At 43.9% G+C, this 19711-nt stretch overlaps 1 protein-coding gene across 9 annotated transcripts in view; it reads right to left on the bottom strand.

Annotated features, from left to right (window-relative positions):
• Window positions 1-19711, bottom strand: part of CTIF (cap binding complex dependent translation initiation factor) — a 313399-nt gene that overhangs the window by 36555 nt on the left and 257133 nt on the right. For all 9 annotated transcript variants that reach the window (XM_081253060.1, XM_081253061.1, XM_081253059.1 and 6 more), the window contains one exon: window positions 5240-5395. In XM_081253060.1, coding sequence (XP_081109186.1) covers window positions 5240-5395 — 156 coding nt within the window. The remainder of the gene's footprint in view (window positions 1-5239; window positions 5396-19711) is intronic.

Genomic DNA, 19711 nt, shown 5'->3' with positions numbered 1-19711 from the left:
AAAGCATGGTCTCTTCAACAAATGGTGTTAGGAAAACTGGATATTCACATGCCAAAGAATGAAACTGGACTCTTAGCTAATACCTTACACAAAAACTAAAAAATGGATTAAAGACTTGTAAACATAACTCCTGAAACTATAACTCCTTGAAGAAAACATAAGGGAAAAGTCTCATGACATTGGTCTTGGCAGTGATTTCATGGATATGACACCAAAAGCACAAAAGCAAAAACAGACAAGTGGGACTACATCAAACTACAAGGCTTCTGTACAGCAAAGTTAACAATAGAGTGAAAAGGCATCCTACAGAAAGGGAGAAAATATTTGTAAACTGTATATCTGATAAGGGGTTAATTTTCAAAAAAATTTAAGGAACTCTTACAACCCCAAAGCAAAAGAAACTAATAACCAGATTTTTAAAAATGGGCTAAGGATTTGAATAAACATTTTTCCAAAGAAGACATAGAAATGGCCAACAGGCATATGAAAAGATGCTCAAGGTCACTAATCATCAAGGAAATGCAAATCAAAACCACCCCACACCTGTTAGGAAGGCTGTTTTATATACATATACATATATATATATATATATATATATATATATATATATATATATATATATATATATACACATAACTACAAAAGATTAAAAAGTGTTGAGAAATTAGAACTCTTGTACATTGTTGATGGGAATACAAAATGGTACAGCTTCAATGGAAAACAGTAGGAAGATTCCTCAAAAAATTAAAAATAGAACTTCTACAGTATATCATCCAGCAATCCCACTCCTGGGTATTTCTCTAAAAGTACTGAAATCAAGATCTGGAAGAGGTATTAGCACTTCCATGTTCATTACAACACTATTCACAGCAGCCAAGATGTGGAAATAATCTAAATGTCCATCGAGAGATGAATAGATTTTAAAATGTGATCTATACACAATGGAATACTATTCAGCCTTAAAAAAGAAGGAAATTCACAATATGGGACAACATGGTTGAATCTGGAAGACATTATGCCAAGTGAAATAAGCAGTCACAGAAGGACAAATGCTGCATGTTTCCATTTATATGAGGGATCTAAAATAGTCAAATTCATAGAAACGAAGAATAGGATAGGAGTTGCCCGAGGCTGGGGGGAGGAGGAAGTGGGGGGTTGCTAATCACCAGGTATAAAATTTCAGTTTTGCCAGATGAATACATTCTAGAGATCTGCTGTACTACGTTGTGCCTACAGATAACGATACTGTACTGTATACTTAAAAAGCTGTTATGAGAGTAGATCTCATGTTAAGTGTTCTTACCACAATAAACATTTGAAAACATTAAAAAAAATTAAAAAGAGCTCATGAGGCAAATATGAGCTGTAAACAGTAGGGCAAGGAGACTCATGCAGCTTCTGATCACCAGTAATACTCCTCACTCACTTGGAAAACCATATTGGCAGAAACTATTTGCTCTTAAACAATTAAAGAGCTTGTTGAAAATTATTCTTCTCTATCCCTCGAAGAGGGATCTCTGATTGGCACATGCTATTTATGGCAAAAACAGGATCAATCCCACAAAGATCTATTTGGCTTCCATCACAGAGTAGGCGCTGGGTATGGACGAGAATAGAATAAGAGCAGCTCCCGCTCTGCTTGTAAGGCAGTGAAGCAGGGTGTTTAGGAGCAGGGACTCGGGCAGTCACGTCTGGATTCCGAGATTGACTCTGCTGCCCGCTAACTGTGTGGCCGTGAGCAAGCTGCCTGATGTCTATGTTCTCTGGAAAATGGGGATGATAATCTTCAGGGTGTTGCCCAAGTTAAAAGACAAGAGAATGCATTAAGAGCTTTGGACAACGCCTTCCACTGTACTGTTATCAATACTAAAAAAATCCTCTAAGGTGATGTAAAAAGGATTGGAGCCATAAGGATGGAGACCACTGCCTCGCTCAGGATGGAGCTCCTCCTACACTCGGCTGGGGGTGGGGACAGGGGAGGTTCCAGAAGAGGTGGCTCCAGCTGGGCCTGGAAGGAGGTGTTTTAGGGCCAGGAAGAGAGAGACTCCAAGGATGGAGTCCAGGATTTCAAGCTTGAGTGACTGAGAGAGGGTTAATTCAACTAGGTCAGAGTGTGGAAGGAAATGCCCAGGGGCCTTGCTCTAGGGCAGGGCATCTCTCAGAGGGCTGGCTGTCCTCCAGCCTGAAGGGGCTCGGGGGCTAAGCACACGCTCAATCTGGGTAAGCCCCTCATCCAGTGAAGGTGGCCTCCGTGAGCATGAAGACCCCGAGGCTGAGGATTTTGTATCTTTCCCGTAGGTTGGTTCCAAACGAGACTCTTCGCACCAAGATGGCCCATGGGTTTGTGTTTGACTCGGGGGCATCAAGGAAAGGGGAGCAGGTAAGCCTTAGGGGGTGGTGCCGAAGCAGAGGATGGAGTGGGTGTCCCATGACACTGAGAAAGGGCAGTTGGGGAGTCCTGGGGCTGCTGTCTGGCCACAGGGGGGCAGGAAGGCTGGGTCTGGGCCACGTGAGGACAGGGAGTGAGCAGGAGCGTCTGGGGCACCGCTGGCACATCCTGTTGGAAGGCTCGAGGCTTGATTTGGGATGTGTCTAGTGGGCAGCCAGAGATGCTGGCCTGGGGATGGTTCAGGGAGCTGGGATGACCTCAGGGCAGGGTGGGCCCTGTACATTTGGGGTCAGCCATCTGCATGGCCCCGGGGGAAGAGCCTAAACTTGTCCAGCATAGAGAAAGGCAGCGGCAGTGATTTTGGCTTCTAGAAACGTCCTAGAGCTGGCTCAACCTGCTTTGGGACGTGGGTCAGGCCTGGGTATGCGTGTGTGTGTCATAAGGTACAGGGGGCAGCAGCTGACTCTAGGAATTCAGGGGTCTCCCCGTGTGGCCTCAAGCAGATAGTTTGGAACGTGGGGCGGTGGTTTCCTCTTTTACAAAATGGTAAAAACCATTGATCATTTATTTACCCTTCAAGTTTACCATGGGCCTGGCAGGGTCTGTGTGAGTTTAATGCAACAAACAAGTGTGCGTCAGGGGAGGCTCCTTAGTTCTGGTCTGTGCAGACCTCCTGGCACTTGCCGGATCTCACACCAGAAGGTTCGCGCTACCTCAGGTGTTGTCAGAAGTGTCCCAGCAGCCAGAGCCAGGGCTCGGCTGTAGCCCTGCTTCCTGCTTGGGGGAGCAGGTGACGGCAACACCAGGAGGTGCCCAGATCACGCAGAGGGAACATGTTGGGGCAATCCAGGTCACTGCCCTAGAACAGTGCTGCTCCCTGCCTTGAGGTGGGTGGTCAGGGGTGCAGGGCAGCTCAGGCAAGGATGAGAGGACTCCAAGAGGCCATCCGGGCCAGCCCCCTGCCTCCAAGAGGGCTACCTTCAAAGCATCCCACAGGGATGCAAAAAGCATAGCCATGGCGTATCTTGGTACTTCAGTCTGAGCTGAGGACACTTTGAGAGTGAATTCAAGTTGGAAGAGGTCATTGTCTGAATCTGAGAAACCAGTCTGAATTCAAGTACATTTGTCAAGAAACATCTCTGGCTACGTGAAGTGGTAGAGGTTTACAGGGCCACAAGGCACCCAGGAGAGGCCTGCGTGCTCTGCTTTCACGCAGATCCACGCAGTCTGGAATGAATGTGCTCTTTTCCTATAAATGGATGCTTCAAAAACATTTACAGATACCTCCTCCTTTCTCTTAAACTGCTCTATTATCTTTCTTTCAGAAACACAAAAGTGTCTCTTGACCGCATACCTCCCCTTTAGCTGACAAGTTCTCTTTCCCTGCGGCCTTTCACAGAAGCACTTCTCCAAAAAGGTGTCCACACTCATGCCCTCACCTCCACCGACTCCCCAACGAGGCAAACATAGCTTCTGTTTTCACTCCACTGACACCGTGGGGCCCCTCCTTGTTGCCAAACCTGGGCCTCTTCTCTGTCCTGGTCCCACTGATTCCCCAGAGGCTGTTCCTTTTGGGATCAGCATCTTGGGACCAGCTGCTGAGGGTGGGAGGGGACCAACACCTGTGAGGTGTGGGCTGGCCCAGCTGGACAAGGGCTGTGATGATTGTGCCCTCCTGGCTTGTTTCCAGCCTCCCGGCCACTCCTTGTCCACTTCCCCTCCTCCATCTCACCACCCTCCTCCACCCCTGGGTGACCCCATCCAGTCCCCAGCACCGGGTACAGGTCGACACTTCACACAACGCTGAAGCCTGTGTCCCCAGGGATGGCCAACAGGCCACCCAAACTCTCGGTTTTCATCCACACTCTACTTGTTTCTCTTCCAGCTTCCCCATCCCAGGAAATGGTGCCAACAGGGTGGTAGATGAGGACCCTATGTCACTTCTTCCCTTCTCTGTATCTCATGTCAGCAAGTCCTGTTGGTTCTAACTCAAAGATATAACTGGAATGCAACTGGCCCTGCCCCTCCTCACTCTCATGACTGTGTTTTGAGCCACCAGCCTCTCACTGGACACACCAATAGCTTCCATATTTGCCCTTCAATTCTACCCCTTGAGAGCTGCCAAGGGTGACCCTCCAAAGTGGGTTATGATACCTGGTAGGGCAATCACCCCACTGAATTCTTGCTTCTTAAAAGTTTCTTTATTATCCTTATTTATTTCTTTATCAGAGGAAATTTAGAAGCAAATATATATATATATATATATATATATATATATATATATATATATATATATATATATATATATATATTGCGTTACGCAGGCCTCTCCCGTTGCGGAGCACAGGCTCCGGACGCGCACGCTCAGCAGCCATGGCTCACGGGCCCAGCCGCTCCGCGGCACGTGGGATCTTCCCGGACCGGGGCACGAACCCGTGTCCCCTGAATTGGCAGGCGGACTCTCAACCACTGTGCCACCAGGGAAGCCCGAAGCAAGTATTTTTTAAGATAAATAATTCAATGGTAAACCAATCCAGTCCAAAGATCTATTCACTCAATATTTTCTGTAGATCTCCCTCCTGTAGGCAGTGTTCTAGAGTATGAATGACTGCAGTCTGAGTTCATAATACTTTCCTTTGGGGGATTATTTCCTTTTACGTAAACTCAATAAATAAAAACCTGCGTAGAGTAAACAAAAGCACTGGGGAGTTCCGTTTCCCTTAACCAAATGATTGATCACTTTAAGTGGTACAAGCCTTGTAGCTTTCCTGGCGCATCAGAGATGGAGAAGCGCGTCGTTAGCAGACAGGGCAGCGCCCATGCTCTCGGGCAGGGCCAGCGGAGACTTACCTCCCTGAGGCAGGTGTAGATGGGGCAGACGAGCACGCGGAAGGGCTCGCCCGTGCTGCTGCGCATGGTGCCGAAGACCTCGCACAGGAAGGTGATGAAGCCCAGCCAGCGCTCCACGTCCTGCTGCTGCAGCTCCTCCCGCACTGTGAAGTCCTTCTGCGGAGGCACAAGAGACCACGTCAGCTGCACAGGAGCTGGGAGGGGCCCGGGCACCACCCTGGTCTGCCGCGGTGCCTACTGGCTAAGGGCTAGGCCTGGGCAACTGGTAAACCCCATGATTTCCCTGAGAAGGGTGATGGGTGACCCGTGGCTGGAGCATGAATGCTGGAAGACTCACTTGTGGGCAGAAAGACCACCTTGACCTTTAGCCATAGCACCTCTTCTTCAGTGTCTCCAGATTGGTGGGCGCTACAGCCTTGTCTCACTGACCCAGATACTGAGGTGGAGGGAATGAGATAAAGGAGGAGATGACACCTTTCCCAGTCATCACCTCCTCCATTCAACTCCCTGGGGCTAAACTATCTCCTTTGCTAACCTCCAAATCATGCCCCCACAGCAGTGAGGGTAACCACACACCCAGCAATGGGCATCTGAGGCCCATCTTGGCCCCAGCACTGGGCTAGAGACACAGCTACAACCCCTGCCAGCAAGTGGTCCAGAGCATAGAAGGAAAACTAGAGGCATTCGTTCACTCATTCATTCATCCTCCTTAAAAATACCATTGCCCCACTGTGTGCCAGGCACTGCTCTAGGAGGTAAGATAAGACATGTTCATTCATTTTAGTTCATTCAGTTATGAATGAACTAAAAGCCATTGGAGGGTTCCAGGTAAAGGGACTTTGGAGAACTCAGAGGTAGGAGTTATTCCTTTCAACTGGAAATTGGCACCTTGGAAGAGCTAGGATTCTGACCTGAGAACCTGGGGGAATTTCAGGTGGAGCAATGACCACAGGTGAGGCACCAGGAAGGTAGCATGGAAGTTTGGGAACCAGGGAGGTCTTAGCCAACCTGTCCCCATTGTAGGTGGGTAGAGAGGAAAATGGGGGCAGGGCTGGGAAAGGAGGTTGGGGCTACATTGTGGCTAACTGAAACCAGCCAAGGAGTCAGGTTCCATGCGATGGTTGGTAGGGAAGGTTTTGGGGGGTCATTGAAATGCCTTCATCATACCTGTGCTCTTTTGAAGGTTAATATGGCATAGGTGTGGAGACCAGAAAGGAGGCCACTGCAAAGGTCCAGACAGAATGAAATAAAAACCTGAACTTTCTGGCGATTGAAAGATAAGAATCTGTGGTAGATGAGGTTATGTTCAGAAATTTCTTCCGCCTTTCCCCTGGTCTTTGGGTTTGACCTTGTGACTTGCTTTGGCCAGTAGAATGAGGCAGAACTGACAGGGTGCCAGTTCTGATCCTGGTCCTTAAGAGGCCTTAAGTATTTATGCTTACTCTCCTGTGCTGCTTCCATCATTGTGAGAAGGGGTGGCCACCGTGGGGTGGCCCAGTGGCCCTGGGAGGAGGATGAATTACTTTTCCTGCTGCCCCAGACCCTGCAGAGGGTGCTGCGGGCCTTGAAGTCATGAAACTTTGGGTAGTTCTATCCTCATTAACTTCTGTTTATCCCACTATATCTTTATGTGGTGAGAGCAGGGGCAGGCATTACCATTCCCATTTTAGAATGGGGGAACTGAGGTACAAGAGCTGAAAAGACTTGACCAGGGTCACCAGTACAAGAACTTGAATGAGAACCTAAGCCCTTCCACGGCTCTCTGCTCTGAGCTAAACGTTCTCAGACCTGGTTGCTCACTGGAGTCACCTGGAGGAACTCTGAAGCTACTGATGCTTGGACTCCACCCAGAGAGGCTTGTGTCATTGGCCAGGGTGAGGCCAAGACATTGGTAAATTTTGAAAGCTCCCCAGGTGATTCCAATGTACAACCATGGTTGAGAACAACTCTAGACCTTTATAAAGTGCCAGCACGGGTGTTAAAATGGTGCCCCTGCCTGAGACGCCCTTTCTCTGTCTCCCATAAAAATACCCATGAGAGCGGACATAAGCCCCACAACAACACGGAGAAGGAAGATTACAGTTCACTGCAGACGCCTTACCATTGACTAAAATGCTGTCGTTGAGAAGTTCTGGGTGTCCAAAGCCGCTTGGCCCCACTACCCATAAGACAGGGGTGAGATGGGGAGGGAGATCAAGCTGAAGCCCTCCCTCTGTCTGCCGCTGGCTCGTAGGCAAAGAGCCTGTAACTGTTAACAAGCCCCCGTGCCTGTGCACTACGGCAGCTCCCATCAGTACTGCTCTTATTCTAGTCATTGCAGATTCAGGGCAGAAGGAGTTGAGGTGGTCCCCTGAGTCCTCAGAGGTACAGTGTTCTCAGGCAAAGCCCTCTGGGAAGGAAAAGTCTCAGGGCAATGCAAACCAGGGACTGGAGTATTTTTTAAAAAATGATTACATCTGATCAAAGAACTACAGCTTGACTCAGTTTCCTCCTGATAATCAGTGGGGTTGAGAGAGGATTCTGTTTTGGGCTAGTAGAACTCACTAGAAGACTGAAGGCCTGCTAAATATGGGATATTGAATTTGGGATGTGCACATGAAGCCACCAGCTTCAGGTCTGAGGGGAGGCTCTCCTATTACCTCAGCAGACACTGAGCAACTCGTAAGGATGATCTGCACAGCTAACACCAAAACCAAACCCAGCCTTTCTCATTCAAGGGTCAGGGAGGAGCAGAGAGCTATGGCATCTGTGGAAAAATCCTGCACTGCAGAATAGGGGAGCATTATCTTGAAGATCTGATGGAAATGCATAACTCTGAAAATGTCAACTACAATAAAGCAAAGATAAATAAAATAAAAAACCCAACTACAAACATGTGGGATCGTCTGTCTGTTAAGAACAACAACATAGATTCTGTGACATGTGATTAGTTAAAAAAACCTTAGGCTGAGATGAAGTATGAGACTGGAAATGGGGATAGGAGAGAACCAAAGGAAGTCAGAAATCCACAGCAAAATGAAATGTGAATTGGAAGCAATAAAGGATAGAATGGATACTGCAGAGAAAGTGATACATGAGACAGACTTGGAAAACAACTAGAGAGCTGAAGACAAAGCCATAGATTAAAAAAAGAAAGAAGAAAAAGGATAGAGAAGACAGAGAGTGGACATGAATTATAGAGGTTTTCAAAAGGACATCAGAATACACAGAACAAAGGAACCCGAGAGAGAAACTTAAAGTTGAAAACAAACAAAACAGAACAACAAAAAAAAGAGCTGACTCTTCAGGCAAAAAGGGTTCACAGTGTTCCAGAGCCCCACTATTTATACTTAGCAGGAGAATTTTCTTTTTTTTAATTTCAAGGAAAAGGAAAAATTCTAAAAACAGCTTTGAAGGAAAAAAAACCCCTAGGTTTCTTACAAAGGAACAAAAATATGGTTGGCCGTATACTTCTATATTTGATGTTAAAATTCAGAGACACTGAGGCAACATCTTCATATGTTTGAGGTGAAAAGAACACACCTAGCTATGAGTGAAAGCAAGACAAAGACATTTTACACAAGCAGATTTTTAAAAAATCCCACCCACATGCTTACCTTTAAAAGAATTAAATGGTGCAGCTGCTATGGAAAATAGTATACTGATTCCTCAAAAAATTAAAAATAAAATTATCAATATGATCCAATAGTTCCACTTCTGGGGATATATACAAAAGAACTGAAAGCAGGATCTTGAAGAGATATTTGCACACCCATGTTCAAAGGAGCACTATTCATAATAGCCAAGAGGTGAAATCTACTCAAGTGTCCACTGACGGAGGAATGGATGAACAAAATGTAGTATATGCATACAATGGAATATTATTAAATCTTAGAATATTCTGATACATGCTGCAACATGGGTGAACCCTAAGGACATTATGCTAGGTGAAATAAACCAGTTGCAAAAAGGACACCAGAATACACAGAACAAAGGGACCGAGAGAATCATCATCATACTGTATGATTCCACTTATATAGGTATCCAGAGTAGTCAGATTCATAGAAACAGAAAGTAGAATGATGGTTGCCAGAGGCTGAGGAGACAGGGCAATAAGTAGTTGTTTAATGGATTAGAATTTTGGTTTTCTAAGATGAAAAAGTTTTGGAGATTGATTACATAACAATGTGACTATAATTAACATGACTAAACTGTACACTTAGAAAATGGTTGAGATGATAAATTTATGCTTTCTTAAAGCACCATTAAAAATAACTTAAAACTCAAAAACTTTCTTGAATGCATGCTCCAGCCAAAAAAAATTTACTACTCAACTCTGAGAAAATCATGGTATAGAAGGACCAGAAGTGAAAACTTGAAACCAGGTAGATTTATGAAGTTAAATCAAAATAAGTAATTATAATTTTGGTTATGAGATTGAGTCAAAATCCAGAAATAATCCTCGAGAGAGAAGATATTTAATAAATAAATGTAATCTGAATAAGAATTTCATAGTAGTAGTAACCTAATAATCCAAGGTTAAATTACTTAAGACTGATGAATACTGGTGGGAGAAGGAGAGAAGACTTGTAAGCACACAAAATTTCATAATTTAGACCATAAGGATTCGCAGGTTATTGCTTCTTTCTTAAGTTTGATAAATAGAGAAATAGACATTAAAGTGTGCTTTTAAAAATATTAAAACACTAGTAGCCATTAATAGATATAAAATAAAAGTAAAACACAAGTAAAATCAAAGTAGTTCTCAAGATAACATTCATTAAGTAAAATAAAAATTATTTATATAGATAAAAATACAATCCATAATAAATAACATATATACTGTATAGCACAGCCTCAAACTACATAAAACAAAAGCTATTAAAACATAAGAAAAAGATAGAAAAATAGTATTGGAAAATGAAATCACTAGTATTCTTTTGCTGATTAAATTAACAAAAAATGTATTACTTAGATGACTTAAATAGTGTAATGAATAAGGCAAAATGGAAACAAACCTCATTATAAGCTGTGATTCTACTACATATGTCAGAATACAGAAACTGTATAGGTTACATACTTGGACTAAGAATTAAGAACAATTTAAAAAATAGCCAATTACTTGTTTAAAAGGCATTCTCCTAAAGAAAGATGGAATGAAGATGTAATCAAATATACAATAATAGATTTAGGAAATAAAGAGCTGTAAAAACTTGTGTGATGTGGTCAAAGCTATAATGAAAGGTAAATTTATAGTCTTAACTATTTTGGCTATTTAAAAAGGAAGCAAGGGGACTTCCCTGGTGGAAGAGTGGTTAAGAATCCGCCTGCCAATGCAGGGGACAGGGGTTCGAGCCTTGGTCTGGGAAGATCCCACATGCCGTGGAGCAACTAAGCCCGTGCACCACAACTACTGAGCCTGTGCTCTAGAGCCCGCGAGCCACAACTACTGAGCCCACACACCACAACTACTGAAGCCTGTGTGCCTAGAGCCCATGCTCCCCAGCAAGAGAAGCCACGGCAAGGAGAAGCCCGCACACTGCAACGAATAGTAGCCCCTGCTCACCACAACTAGAGAAAGCCCGCACAGCAACGAAGACACAATGCAGCCAAAAATAAATAAATTTATTCAAAAAATTAAAAAATAAAAAGGAAGCAAATATATCCTCTAAACTGACTACTGAGTGCTTGAAACGTGCCTCTAAAAAACTGAGATGTGCTGTCTGTGTAAAATAGACACTAGCTTTTAAAGACATAGTATGGAAAAAAGAATGTAAAATGTCTAATATTTTAGAAATACTGATTATATGTTGAAATTCTGAATATATTGGGTATAGTACAATATAATATTAAATTTAAAAGTACATATGTGGGCCATGTTATACTTCTATTGAACAGTGTTAATTTGTATATTCAACTCAAAAGACTTAGAAAACCACCAATAACTAAGGAAATATATGAAAGGACAAAATACAGAAATTAATTAGTTAGAAAATAAAGAAAGGAAAGTATATGTAAAAACAAGAAAGCAGAAACAGAAATAAATTAGAAATATGATGCTCAACATTGCTAATTATTAGAGAAATGCAAATTAAAACTACAATGAGGTATCACCTCACACCAATCAGAATGGCCGTCATCAAAAAGTCTACAAATAATAAATGCTGGAGAGGGTGTGGAGAAAAAGGAACCCTTCTACACTGTTGGTGGGAATGTAAATTGGCACATCCACTGTGGAGAACAGTATGGAGTTTCCTTAAAAAACTAAAAATAGAGCTACCATATGATCCAGCAATCCCACTCCTTGGCATATATTTGGAGAAAACTAGATATATGCACCCCAATGTTCATTGCAGCACTATTTACAATAGCCAAGATATGGAAGCAACCTAAATGTCCATCGACAGATGAATGGATAAAGAAGACGTGGTGTATTTATACAATGGAATATTACTCAGACATAAGAAAATGAAATAATGCCAATTGCAGCAACATGGATGGACCTAGAGATTATCATATGAAGTGAAGTAAGCCAGACAGAGAAAGACAAATATCATATGATATTGCTTATATGTGGAATCTAAAAAAAAAAAAAATTTTGATACAAATGAACTTATATACAAAATAGAAATAGACCCACAGACATAAGAACCTTACGGTTACCAAAAAGGAAAGGAAGGGTGGGATAAATTAGGAGTTTGGGATTAACATAAACACACTACTATATACAAAATAGATAACCAACAGGACCTACTGTGTAACACAGGGGACTATACTCAGTATTTTATAATAACCCATAAGGGACAAGAATCTGAAAAAATATATATATGTATAACTGAATCACTTTGTTGTACACCTGAAACTAACACAACATTGTAAATCAATTTTTTATACTTCAATAAAAAACTGCAATGACTAAAAAAAAAGAAAAAAAGAAAAAAGAAATATGAACAATATATGTAAACAGATATGGAGTAGATTAAAAAGCACAATAAGAACTATTTACCACTCTATGATGATGATTTTGGAAAAAATGATGAAATAGGTGCTTTTTTAGAAAATAAATATCACCGAACTTCACTGAAAAAATAAATTAAAAGCCAGAAAAGACAGAAAATCATAAAATGAAAAGTTCTGAATTACATATTATAAGGAGGTCTCTAAACTTATGACTCTTGTAGGTAAGTTGATTCACATTTTCAAAAAATTAGATATCTGCTGTGCTATGTAAACTGGTCCAGAACACAGAAAAAATAAGCTTTTTCCATTCCTTATTACCAAAATCTCATAATGATAGTAAATTACAAATAAGGAAGTCTATGGGCTGATCTTTCTAATGTGAGTAGACATAAAAGTCCTAAATGAAATACTAACAAATAGATACATCATAACCAAGTAGATTTTATCCCAGAAAGGCAAGGCTGATATAGTATCAGTACATCTATAAACATAATATCAATAGGCCTGATTAAAAAACAGCAGCAACATCCATGACCCTTGGAAGGAAAGAGGTAAAATGCTTTGATAAGATTATATATGTGAAAAACCCAAGAGAACTCTCTAATAAAGATCAGAATTAACAAGAGAGTTTAGTAACTAATTAATAGTATTTAGATGTAAACTTAATATACAAAAATCAACAGCTTTTTTATGACAGAATTAACCAGTGAGACATTTTTTTATTCTTTTTTTTTTCAGTGAGACATTTTAATGCGCAAAAACTCATTTAGTAAGCAATAAAAGTTCTTAAATGACATTATTAAGAAATGTGCGATTTCTATGAAGAAAATTGCAAAACTGAACAGAGAAATTTAAGAGAAAGTCTTAAACAAGTGAAGAAACACATAATATTCCTTAATGGGTAGACAGCACTGAAAAGATGGTAATTTTCCTTGAAATAATTCACAAGTTTAACACCAATTTGTACTCCATATTCCAACGGGAATGTTTTGGAGAGAAAGGGGAAATGGAGACTTGAAAAAAAACATCCTAAGAGTAATTTGAAAGAATAATAGGGAAATAGCTAAAAACAAAATAGAACAAAATTGGAAAGAGTTATATTACTTTCACCTATCCTAAAGCTTTAATAATTAAAAGGGTGTGGAACTGACATAAGAATGAATAGCTAGATCAGATAGCCTAGAAACAAATTTGGCATCCATAAGGGTTTATCACATGGCCCCTAGAGAACCACAAATCAGTAGCAAAGGAAGCATTATTCACTCAAGCAATGATGCAGAAACAGCTGTCTACGTCGGGGTGGGTGTGGGGTGGAGTGGATAATTTAGAGTCTCCTTTCACACTGGCCCCTAAAATGAATTCCAGATGAAATAGAGGTAAATGTTAAAGAAAAGAAAAAAAAAAAGGACAAACCATAAGAACTTGAAGAAAATTAAAGTATTTATCAAATTTCTGGATGGAGAAGGGCCTTATAAATTAAAACAAGAGGAATGCATCAAAAATCAAAATATTATAAACACACTTAGAAGGCAATGGATACACCAGGAAAAATATCTGCAATAAATGTGACAAAAGGTAATGGTCTTAATATTTAAGTAGCTTGTTCAAATTGATATTAAAAGTACTAAATCCCTAAATCATGGACAAAACGGGAACGGGCATTAAAAGATAATTCATATGTGAAAACATAAATTGCTGACAAATATATAAAAAGAAATTAAATCTCAGTAGCTATCAAATGAATGAAAATATCATTTTTTCCCACCTTCTATGTTAGCAAAGCTTAAAAACCAGTAATTGTCACTGCTGGTAAAGATGAAGTGAGACAGGCACTCTCATAATATGGGCCATGTAAACTCGTATCACTTTCCTGAAAAAAATCTTAAAATAAGCCTTTGGGGACTTCCCTGGTGGCGCAGTGGTTAAGAATCCGCCTGCCAATGCAGGGGACACGGGTTGGAGCCCTGGTCCGGGAAGATCCCACATGCTGCGGAGCAACTAAGCCCGTGTGCCACAACTACTGAGCCTGTGTTCTAGAGCCCGCGAGCCACAACTACTGGGTCCATGTGTCACAACTACTGAAGCCCGTGAGCCTAGAGCCTGTGCTCCGCAACAAGAGAAGCCACCGCAATGAGAAGCCTGCACACTGCAACAAAGAGTAGCCCCTGCTCGCCACAACTAGAGAAAGCCCGTGCGCAGCAAAGAAGACCCAATGCAGCCAAAAAAAAAAAAAAAAAAAAAAAAAGCCTTTCAAGTGTTCTTATTGTTTGATCCAGTAATTGCACTTCTGGATAATTATCATAAGGAAATAATTTAAAATCACAGGAAAAATAAGCTTAATACACACAAAAATTCAACAACTTAAGCATCCAACAATAGGGGAATGATTAAGTAAATGATGATTCATGGACCCATTAAAATTACGTTTATGAGAAGTTTATAACAGCTTGGGAAAATGGCTGTGTAATGCTAAGTGAAAAAACAAAAGCAGGGGCTTCCCTGATGGCGCAGTGGTTAAGAATCTGCCTGCCAATGCAGGGGACATGGGTTTGTGCCCTGGTCCGGGAAGATCCCACATGCCACGGAGCAACTAAGCCTGTGCTCCACAACTACTGAGCCTGTGCTCTAGAGCCCATGAGCCACAACTACCGAACCCGCGTGCCACAACTACTGAAGCCCGTGCACCTAGAGCCCGTGCTCCGCAACAAGAGAAGCCACCACAATGAGAAGCCTGCGTACCACAATGAAGAGTAGCCCCCGCTCACTGCAACTAGAGAAAGCCCGAGCGCAGCAACGAAGACCCAATGCAGCCAAAAATAAATAAATAAATAAATAAAATTAAAAAAAAAAGAAAACGCAAACTTGCAAATATTATATAATCTCGCCCATGAATAAAAACAAATTTTTTTATATAAGGAAAAAGATGAGAAATATCCAAAGTGTTAACAGTAGTTGTTTCTCAATAGTGGAATTATGGATGACCTTTATTTTTTACATTTTATTATTTTCTGAATTTCCCCACTTTTCTGAGAACGTTTAGTTTTATAGTCAGAAAAACAGTTACTTAAAAAGAAACTGGCAGATCGTGACCCTTTTCCTTGATTTTTTTGATTAGGACATCGAAACTCTTGGAGTGACCTGCCAGCTAGTGGTGATTCTCACTACAAGGGTGGGGAAGTGGGTTGTGAACTTGCCCAGCCCAGAGGCCACCAAAAGCCAGCCTATGTGTCTCTTCTGGGCGCATATGTTGTAGGTTGCCAACTTCTCCCCTGGAACAAGGAGCTCTTTTTTGCCAGCTGAAACCAGCCATCCCCTGGGTCTCCAGCACTGCCTTCAACCTCAGCCTTTTGCATCCAGAACCAGCAAGGGGCCTCAGATTGGTGGCAGCCATTTCAAAGACTGGTATTTGGCTCCAGGTTCTCATCTGACTGGCAGGCTCCCTCCCAGCAACCCCTAGTGCCTTTCCCCAAACTTTAAGGCTACCATTTAAGCCTCGTTTCCTGCCTAAAACTATTTATTGACGTACTGCTATTTCCTGCACCGGCCACATCAATAAGCCCTGAAAGCCATTCAGTGTCTCAGGTTTCTCAAGGCATTCTGGGAAATTCTTCCCTGCTCTGGATAACCACATGAACTCTGGCATGATAGAGTCCTGTGGTCAAGCCAAAAACAGCTGCATACAGGCAAAGGGGGAACCCCCCCACCGGGCGGCCAGCGGCTGCAGCAGGGAGATGGTGCCCTGAGAGACGGGAGACATTAGGGCACAAGGATCTTAGTGTATTCTGAAGCTTCCTGAAGTAGATGGCAGCCCCACCAATCCATGCAAACTCACCATCATTTCCTTCTCCTAAAACAAATGACCAAGGGAAATTTGCCCATCCACATTCTACATCCCTGGTGACTCTGGTTTGTTTCTGTGCAGAGAGGTAGATGCTGCTGCGATGCCCCCAGTGCGGAGGAGAAAGTGCCCTTTTATTTACTGCTGGCGGGAAGTTTCTTTTTCCTTGAGAAGTCACGATGAAACGTGAGAGGGGTGGGTCTTGGGGAGCTGGTGACAGCCCACCAGCAATGAGTTGATCCCAGTCCTTCCCCCAGGCCATTGGTTGGAGGGCTTAAAAAGAGTATTTGCCAGAATTCTTTATACTGGCAAGAGGAAAGTTGTTTTCAAATAGAAGGTCCTCTGTTTTTTATTCGGCGCAAACTTTCCCTTCCTTCAGGTTTTTGCTCCCATGTTGGCTCCTCAGGGGGGCCTCCCCTAACTGTCTCTCTAAGACAGTAGCCCCCAGGGCTCATCGTCTGGCCCTGCTCTATTTTCCTCCTAGCCCTTACCATCTGTATCAGGTCCTGTATTTGGTGGTGATCTGACCCTTCACTAGAAAGAAAGTTTCACTAGGTCTGGAGTCTTGTTGTCTTATCCATTGCCACGTCCCCTAGAATGGTACCTGGCTCATGGCAGGCATTTGGTGAACGTGTGGGTAAAGATTCCATGCTAAGTGATCAGGCAGCTCTTCTTTCAGAGGCCAAGGCTGCCACCATTCTTTTCTTTTCTTTTTGTTTTTCTTTCCTGAGTTCTTTTTTTTTAAAATACATCTTTATCGGAGTATAATTGCTTTACAGTGTTGTATTAGTTTCTGCCGTACAACAGAGTGAATCAGCTCTATGCACACACGTATCCCCATATCTCTTCCCTCTTGCGCCTCCCTCCCACCCTCCCTATCCCACCCCTCTAGAGGGTCACAAAGCACCGAGCTGATCTCCCCGTGCTATGCAGCAGCTTCCCACCAGCCGTCCATTTTACGTTTGGTGGTGCCTGTATGTCAATGTTACTGTCTCAGTACGTCCCAGCCCCTCCTTCCCCCGTGTCCTCAAGTCTGTTCTTAACATCTGCATCTTTATTCCTGCCCTGCCACTAGGTTCATCGGTACCATTTTTTTAGATTCCATATATATGCGTTAGCATACGGTATTTGTTGTTCTCTTTCTGACTTCACTCTGTATGACAGACTCTAGGTCCATCCACCTCACTACAAATAACTCAATTTCATTTCTTTTTACGGCTGAGTAATATTCCATTGTATATATGTGCCACGTCTTCTTTATCCATTCGTCTGTCGATGGACACTTAGGTTGTTTCCACGTCCTGGCTATTGTAAATAGTGCTGCAATGAACATTGTGGTACATGTAACTTTCTGAATTATGGTTTTCTCCAAATATATACCCAGTAGTGGGATTGCTGGGTTGTATGGTAGTTCTATTTTTAGTTTTTTAAGGAATCTTCATACTGTTCTCCATAGTGGCTGTATCAACGTATATTCCCACCAACAGTGCAAAGATGCTCAACATCACTAATCATTAGAGAAATGCAAATCAAAACTACAATGAGGTATCACCTCACACCAGTCAAAATAGCCATCATCAAAAAATCTAGAAACAATAAATGCTGGAGAGGGCATGGAGAAAACGGAACCCTCCTACCATTCTTTTCTTTCTTTCTTTTTTTTTTTTGCGGTACGCGGGCCTCTCATTGTTGTGGCCTCTCCCGTTGCGGAGCACAGGCTCCGGATGCGCAGGCTCAGCGGCCATGGCTCACGGGCCCAGCCGCTCCGCGGCATGTGGGATCTTCCCGGACCGGGGCACGAACCCGTGTCCCCTGCATGGGCAGGCGGACTCTCAACCACTGCGCCACCAGGGAAGCCCCATTCTTTTCTTAATTTAAGACTTGAGAGGACAGAGCCACTATGTTTGCCAGGATCCACCTTTTCTTTCATTTGTGGCTGTTATTTCACTCCCCAGATGTATTCTTCCTAACTGCTCTGTGCCAGTCCTGGTCCAGTCCATCTCGTAGCATTTGTTTCACTTTTTTGGGTAACATTTTTGTCACAGGGTGAGGTTTCTTTGCTTATTTGGGACTTTTTCCCCCTTTCAAGGTTGCGTCAAGTAAGCCCATGCCATTCTGTAGAGTCGCCCTTTGCGACAGGGTCATCTGTGGTTTTCACCTGGCTGCTCCCCCGCCTTGGGCCTCCCTTCAGTCACCTGCCCCTTAGTGCTGCTTGCTGCAGCCATCGAGGCGCACCTGCACGCTCCCCTCCTCACTTCCCCCTCCCTCCTCTGTTCTCCTCTCTCAGCCCAGGTCCTGCTTGCCCGCCCCCCGTGGGTAGAAATAGGCCCTGGGTAGTTCCTGGGAAGTTCCTGTCCTGCTCAGTCATTATCATTTGGGGGGACCCCAGGGCAGGAGCTTCCACCTCACAGAAGGTGATATGGTCCTTTCTTGGCACCTGATCACAGGGGCAGAGGCAGGGGCGTTCCCAGGCTGATGGCTGGTCTGGAGGGGAAACTGTAGACACTATGGCAGATCCATCTCCCCTGGCCTGAGAGAGAACCCTGAATGTGCCATTTCCTGTCCTTTCCTGGGACCTTTGGGCTCCATGAGACACCTCTGTACCCTTATGAAAGAAGGATTCAGGGATGTGAAGCTACCTCAAGTTAGTTTCTGTGACTTAGGACCAAAAAGAACTGATCAGAATGACAGTTGGCCCCTCCTCTGTGAGGGAAGAGTGGCTCCCAGCCAGGGGATGAAATGGGGCCGAGTCAGAAAGGAGGGTGGGCTGAGGCTGGGTAGGCATCCTTCCAGCAGAGCCTGGCAACAGGAGAGGAGGAGAGGGGAGAATGGGCTAGCTGGCCGGCACCTGTATCTTGGATGGTCCTCCCTGGGTGGCAGCCCACACCCTGCCTTTCACACACGCACTTGGGGCAGCATGGTGGAAGGATTGCCCAAGTCTTGGCATCACTCTGACTGGGTCAGACAGACCTCCTTGGCTTCAAAGAGTGATGTGTGCAATGGATCTGGCACACACAGTAGGTGTTTAACAAGTGGCAGAGAGACCTCCTGGTTATTGTGTCCTGAGTAATTCTGTCTACCGAAGCCGGCCCCAGACCTGGCCACCCTCTCCTTCTGGCAGGCTGTGTGTGCGGCCCCAGCCAGGGGGTGTATGGCCAGGCTGCACTCACAGCTGGCCATCACGGCCACATCTGTGTGGCCACAGCTGCCAGTCTTGGCTCAGTCCTGCTGGGCCCTGAGGCCTGGCCCTGGGGATTCAGCTGTACCTGTACTCTGGAACAGTGGGACTCTGACCTGCAGGTCACTTTGGCTTGGGCAATAGTTTGCAGCAGGCCTGCATCTTGTCTGCAGAAAGAAGGCACCCCAGAGGCCGGTGTGAGGATGAGACTACAGCTTCCGCCCTGGGACTGGTTGCTTACTTTGGGTTCTGATGTCCACTGGGCCCTGCCTTTGGGCATGTCCTTACCCTTCCCACTCCAGGCTGGACCTTTCCCTGAGTAGCCTTGACCTCCACAGGCCACGGCCCAGACACCCAACCATATGATGCCAAAGCCCTTATCACTCCAGTGCTTCCTTCTGTTCTGCCCCCAGACACTGTTAGATGGCATTCTTGGCTGGACAGAAACCCTCTCCAACTAGTTAAAGCACACAGGGCCTGAACTGGTTTATGTGGCAGGGGTGGAAGGGGGTGGTCC

This window comes from Mesoplodon bidens (assembly GCF_964165515.1).
Source record: "Mesoplodon bidens genome assembly, chromosome: 13".
In the NCBI taxonomy this organism is placed as follows: domain Eukaryota; kingdom Metazoa; phylum Chordata; class Mammalia; order Artiodactyla; family Ziphiidae; genus Mesoplodon; species Mesoplodon bidens.
The sequence above is the reverse complement of the archived record's forward strand: the minus strand, read 5'-3'. Positions and strand labels throughout refer to the sequence as shown.